This window comes from Azolla caroliniana, unplaced genomic scaffold (genome assembly GCF_043228905.1).
Source record: "Azolla caroliniana isolate FFs.n. ecotype wild unplaced genomic scaffold, voAzoCaro1.0.p SCAF_13, whole genome shotgun sequence".
Lineage (NCBI taxonomy): Eukaryota > Viridiplantae > Streptophyta > Polypodiopsida > Salviniales > Salviniaceae > Azolla > Azolla caroliniana.
In genome coordinates this window covers 19,771,260-19,777,888 of record NW_028230448.1, presented here as the reverse complement: position 1 = coordinate 19,777,888, position 6,629 = coordinate 19,771,260, and the positions used below count along the sequence as shown (strand labels likewise).

Genomic DNA, 6,629 nt, shown 5'->3' with positions numbered 1-6,629 from the left:
TACCACATCTTGCTTGGAATGTTGGATGTAAGTTACAAAAGAATCATAAGAGTAAGATTCTCTAATCCGGTTGGGTTGTTGACATAAGGAAATGGTTTAGAAGATGAGGTGTGGATGATCTTTTAAAGGCGATGTTATGCATTATGTAATGATTGAGGAAAGGTTGGTGGAATCATTAAGGATGAAGTGGGAAGATGCTAAGAGGACAAAGCTAGAATATTATATTGCAAATGTCAAGCCTTAATGTTGGTCTCAATATAAAGCAAGAATGTCTATTGATCGTATCCAACCTTATCTTATTATCAATATGAGTAGTAATGCTCGTAGAGCCCTTACACTACTTCGCACTCAATCTCACAAGTTAAGTATTGAAGCTATGTCATGGTATCAAAATGTAATGAATTTGAAGACATGTAAAGTATGCAATGAAGGCATGGTATAGGATGAATGTCACTTGCTCTTCACATGCTCGACATATAGTGTAATTCGTTCAAGATATGTTGACATACTAAGAGGGAGTGATAACTTAAGTGTCATACTTAAGACACCACCTAGAAGGTTGAGCTCGTATGTGTATGTTTTATTCACACATAGAGACTTTGTGCTTCAATGTATGAATACCCCTTCTTAGGAAGGGGACACATATCAAGAACACAAGTATACTCTGGTACCATAGGTCAAAACTGGCCTCTTTATGGATGATAAACATTCTATTCTAACTTGGCTATAAAAGGACATGGTCATCTACGTAAATATGCCATATATCTAATAAGGATGCGCATAACTAGCCCTAAGGCTTTTCATAGTGAAGTGCTAGAGCTTGCTTCTCCCTTATGTTTTGCTTTCAAATTTAACCCTCATGGATTCTCCTCTTTGCCCTCACTTTCTCTTTCTATCTCTTCCCACCCATTGTTCATATTGGTGCACCACTCGTCATCGACCTCCTCCCCATTGTAGTAAACGTCATTTTTCTTGAAACAGAAGTCCCCACTTCTCATCACGATGTTGCATTCGCTATGCCATTACATCTAGCTATCTATCTATCTATATATTTAAGGATCCATCCATCCATCGATTGATAAATAAGAAATAAATAATAAACCAGTACATTACTATTGTTGAATGATGGTTAGTCTTAATTGGAACCCTAGGTTGATCTAAACACCTTGTACCATGATGTAAAGCATACACTTCCATTCCCACCTCCGATTACCCTATGCACCAACCTTGTACAACTTCTTTAGGTTGTGTGTACCACCCCATGTCACTTCTTCGGCCCATATATAGGGTCTTTATTTTGAAAGCATGTGGATCAACCGTAAAAAAATTCACGAAGAAATGTATTTGCCCCTCTAATTTGGACTACAAGAATTCCTTTCTGCTATTGTTTACGTCTCACAAGTCATGTTACTAGGCTCCAGAGTGCAATGATGCATTGTCATCATCCTCATCTCATTCATAATTAATGGGCACGCTCATGAAAACGACAACACGTGTATTTCTATAGAAGACACAAAAAGCTAATATAGAAGAGAATTGAGAAGACTCGTGTATTGCACAAGATCTCGTGGTGATGGAAACACATGTATAACGAAAGAAGACACAACAAGCTACAATGCCCTCTGAGGTCCCGGAGTGGAGGGATGGAACATTGATAGCAATGGTAATACGAGAGTAACAGGAGAGGTAGTAGTGAGATAGTGATAGTAGTAAATTATAATAATAATATGTGAAAGGAAGGTCCTACTTTTATAGATATATGGAAACGTTATATATATGTACTATTATGTATGTATGTATGCATTTCATGTGAATGTATGTATACATACATACATACATACAAACGTGCGTGTCGCAGAATGAATGAAGGCAACGTGAAACTCAGAGCAAATTAATTGAAAGTCGTAAAGCTCCAAGGGGTCTGCCAATATCATCAGCCATGGCTCTGACCACCACTTCAGAGACACTGCTTGGTGCCGATGATGACACCACCCTCCTCCACTCCACCTTCGCGTCTCGCTACATGCAGAACCCTCTGCCAAGGTATATATATGTATGCACACAACATAAACCGACCATATTTTGGTTGTTTGTTTGTATCTATGCTATGTACATATGCATGTGGTTGTTACTTTGTTCTTCGAGGCAGACGCAGAGAGAGAGAGAGAGAGAGAGAGAGAGAGAGAGAGCCTAGAGATATGTACATAGAGAGGTTATTACCTTTTTTTTTTAAATTTTATTTAATTTAGAAAGAAGAAAGAAAGAAAGATATATATTAACTTCTTCTAAGACCAAAATTGGCCCATGACACAATTGGTTTACAACAAAATGGGGTGTGTACCCAATCATCGAAAATAAAAATAAAATAAAATAAAGTAAAAACTTAGATAAAAAAAGAGTTCTAGTATTGTACAAAACGTGTTAAAGCGAGTGAGCGAGAGAGATAGAATTGGGTTTTATTTTCATTTCTTCATAAATATTGGTTTAATTGATCTATAGTTATTGCCATATATTTTTTGTTATTAATCTTCATTTAATGATTCACAATTAATTAGTAATTCATTTAATTATCTCTTGGTTAGGTTTAAGATGCCGCAGCACGAGATCTCAAAGGAGGCAGCCCACCAGATTATCAGCGATGAGCTGATGCTGGACGGCAACCCCCGCCTCAACCTTGCATCCTTTGTCACCACCTGGATGGAGCCCGAGTGTGACCGCCTCATCCTTGGGGCCCTTAACAAGAACTACATTGACATGGACGAATACCCAGTCACCACTGAACTTCAGGTATACCTATCATCTAGTAACATTTTTCTAGTATATTGAATGACTATGGAATACATGATTACGTGAATTTGATATATGTATGTATGCTTGCATGCATGCATGTATATGTATATGCACGTAGGTTAGGATATAACTGAAAATTTTAATAGGGAAAAATGATGTACTATAAATGTACTAAAAAAAGCGTATATATGCTATATTTGTTTCGGGGGTCACAGGATAGATGTGTAAACATGATAGCAAGGCTCTTCAATGCACCCCTTTGTGATGGAGAGCAAGCCATTGGGGCAAGCACGGTGGGGTCTTCGGAGGCAATCATGCTTGCTGGGTTAGCTTTCAAGAGGAAATGGCAGAATAGGCGGAAAGCTGAGGGGAAACCCTATGATAAACCCAACATTGTGACCGGTGCAAATGTCCAGGTAAAGCTTTAAACAGTTGTCGAATGAATAAAATACTTAAAATTTTTTTCTCTATTCGATGTTAAAAGTAACGATATTGATTGGTCTAAAGGTTTGTTGGGAGAAATTTGCACGATATTTTGAGGTTGAACTCAAGGATGTGAAGTTGAAAGATGGGTATTATGTGATGGATCCTGAGAAGGCGGTGGAGCTTGTTGACGAGAACACAATCTGTGTATGTGCCATTCTTGGGTCCACATATAATGGTGAATTTGAGGACGTGAAGCGTCTCGATGACCTACTTGAGAAGAAGAATAAGGAAACTGGGTATTTACAATGTTAAATAGCTTAAGTACTTCAATCATTATTTTAACGAACTTCCTAGTTGTATTTTTATGAATGAAAACAAAAATAACTGAATACTTGGCAATGTAATTTATGTTACATACACTGTTAGATGGGACACTCCAATCCATGTGGATGCGGCGAGCGGTGGTTTTGTTGCACCCTTCATTTATCCAGATATAGAATGGGATTTTAGGTTGCCACTCGTGAGGAGCATCAATGTTAGTGGCCACAAGTATGGCCTCGTGTACGCTGGAATTGGGTGGGTTGTCTGGAGGAGCAAACTGGACCTTCCAGAAGAGCTCGTCTTCCATGTCAATTACCTTGGGGCCGACCAACCAACTTTCACTCTCAATTTCTCCAAAGGTGACTACCAAGCCTATGAAAATCAATGCAGGCTAACTGAAAGGATAAATTTGTTTGGGAACTTATGCAACTAATTTGTTTAATTCCCCTCAGGATCTAGCCAAATCATTGCACAATACTATCAATTAATCCGGCTGGGGTTTGCGGTAACTAGCATAGGATTTTTATAAGCTCTTGTTAAATATTTCGATTCAAGTTAAGAGTGTTTTTGTTTGATTGTGATCTTGATTATCCATAACTCCCAGCAATATTTAGTTCTTGATGGATTCAAGAGTTTATATCTCTTGATGCGTTTAGGGCTACAAGAGCATAATGGACAATTGTCGCGCCACTGCAAAGATGCTAACGGATGAGATTGTGAAGACTGGGAGGTTCAATATTCTGTCAAAGGATGTTGGAGTTCCATTGGTAGCATTTTCACTAAAGGACAAAGGAAATCATGATGATTATGAGATCTCGGATCACCTTCGCAGGTATGTTATATGATGATGAATAGTTTCACGATTTCAAATTGAATCTGGAAGATCTATGTCACACGAAGATTTAATATGCTGATGAAATTAGAACAATACTAAATTTCGTTAAACAGTCTAGCCTGACATCTCATAAAATTAGGAAATTTACAGAAGGGAATTCGATAAATAGACTCTTGCATTGACCTAAAGATATGATTTGGAATCAAAGCAGTCTGCGTGTGAGGGAAGTGTGAGGGAAGATGATCATCTTACTATGTAAATGGGTGGATGTGAGTCAATGTAGGTATGGTTGGATCGTGCCTGCCTATACGATGGCACCAGATGCTCAACATGTGTCCCTTCTAAGAGTGGTGGTTAGAGAGGACTTCAGTTGTGCACTAGCACAACGTCTCGTGAATGACATAAGCCGAGTCGTTCACTACTTGGATGCTAAACCCTCGAGATCGATGAAGAAAGTGGCGGCCGCGCTGTTGGGAGACAAAGCACATCCGGCCGACTCGGAGGGTTCTAAGATAGAGCCTCATGTCTTACGAATCTCATCCGTATTCGACAAAGTCCTGAACTCGCAAAAGGCTTTCAGCGTATGGAAGAAGAATGCTTTGCATAAAACGAATGGCGTTTGTTGATGATCGAGACCTTTATATATATATATGTATGGACTTGGTTTTATCGGTGTGGTTGAGGAGATGCTTTGTTGGTAGTTACCTTAATTATATGCATAATGCAGTAAATGATGTTGTAATTGTTTGATCCTATTGGCAAGTACATGCCATGTGGTCTTTAAGACAATGCCTATTTCTCTCATGAAATGTAGATGTAGATATGTCTGAAAAAGGGAATTTTGAAAATATTTATATTTTTATGCACTATCCTGCAAACATAAAAATGCATTCTTCAGAACTCTAGGAACAGTTCATGCTTTTTCTTCAAGTTGACAATTATTTACTTGGCATAGTGCATTCTTGTAATTATAAGAACTACGATGATTTGCTTAGTGGAGGAAATAAGTATTAAACTGTCGTCATGATTGCAATCACATACAGCCTTGATTATACATAGGAATATCAGAGCTTGATTATCCATTATACATTGGGAACATTATCATACTATCCTTGTATTTTTAAGGAAATAATGAAGTACCTATGTATGTTTTGTCATGATTTAATTTCGTTTTAAGACTGCAGCCTCGTAAAATATAGCTTTACAAATTTGGCAGTCACATGTTTTTGGAAACCCAAACCTCTTGAAATGATAATATTTTCCTTTTAAAAAGTAAATCAAGCTTTTACTTGAAGAGTAACCATGTGTATTATAAAACCAAAGGATGGTGTCAACTTTCAAGTTATTATAATTAGATTTAGAACGTATCATTATACATTTAAAAGTATACCACTCATTTCTCATGGAATTCTCGAAATATTGCTAATGTTATCAACAATAATCTCCAACATACCTCTAGTTTTTAATTTGTCTAAATACTTCATTTCACCTATTTTCAACGTAACTTGCCAAGAGAGGAAGGTTTCCATTCTCATTTTCAAACTTAGTAATGACTATTGCATAGATGGGACCTTAATCACAATTTGAATTTCAGGAATTATGAATTATGAGAGTGTCTTGATTGAATGGTACTATGATGATGATAATATATAATATGTTGGATGTGTCCCCATGTTTTCGAAATACGTATATCCCTCACAAATCAGTTTGCTCTTTCGTTATTTTGAGCATAGGACATCAATTAACTATATTAAGGAGATGCATATATTACATCCCCATGGGCATTGCCAATGCGGGAAGTTTCATTGTGACCTTTTTGCCTGTGAGCACACCCTTCGTTGGAGGGGGGGGGTAGGCTATCTTATAAATTCGATCTTGTGCCCTCACTCCCCTTATCGAGTGATAAGTTTTGGATTGTGGCTCTTGGTTACCTTGCTCTTATGGTCATGACTCATGTGTTTGGATTGGTGGCATGCACATGTTGCAATTTTAATGCAGTCCAAAGCAATTACTACCATTTCATGCATATATGAGAGAAAAATCATGAATATGGATTGTACTTTATTTATGGTGGTATCGATCAATGAAATATATATTCGAACTGAGGTCAAAGTTTGGAGTATGGTAGATGCTCTACCCTAGATGATATACAAATTTAACTAAGTACTTTGCTTTATGATATCCTTATTGTCTTAGCACACATACTTTGTGTTGTTTAAAATGTAATTCATCTTGAATGAAATAACTGTATGTAGAT

General features: G+C 37.4%; 1 protein-coding gene across 1 annotated transcript; it reads left to right on the top strand.

Moving 5' to 3' along the window:
* The first annotated feature begins 1,891 nt into the window (after positions 1 to 1,891).
* LOC147856579 (glutamate decarboxylase-like) lies at positions 1,892 to 5,220 on the top strand. The gene is made up of 8 exons (XM_087329047.1): positions 1,892 to 2,043; positions 2,583 to 2,787; positions 3,006 to 3,206; positions 3,298 to 3,512; positions 3,643 to 3,896; positions 3,990 to 4,042; positions 4,194 to 4,369; positions 4,656 to 5,220. The coding sequence occupies exons 1-8, from the start codon at positions 1,940 to 1,942 to the stop codon at positions 4,996 to 4,998; spliced, it is 1,551 nt and encodes a 516-aa protein (XP_087185173.1). The 5' UTR covers positions 1,892 to 1,939; the 3' UTR covers positions 4,999 to 5,220.
* The last annotated feature ends 1,409 nt before the right edge of the window (positions 5,221 to 6,629 follow it).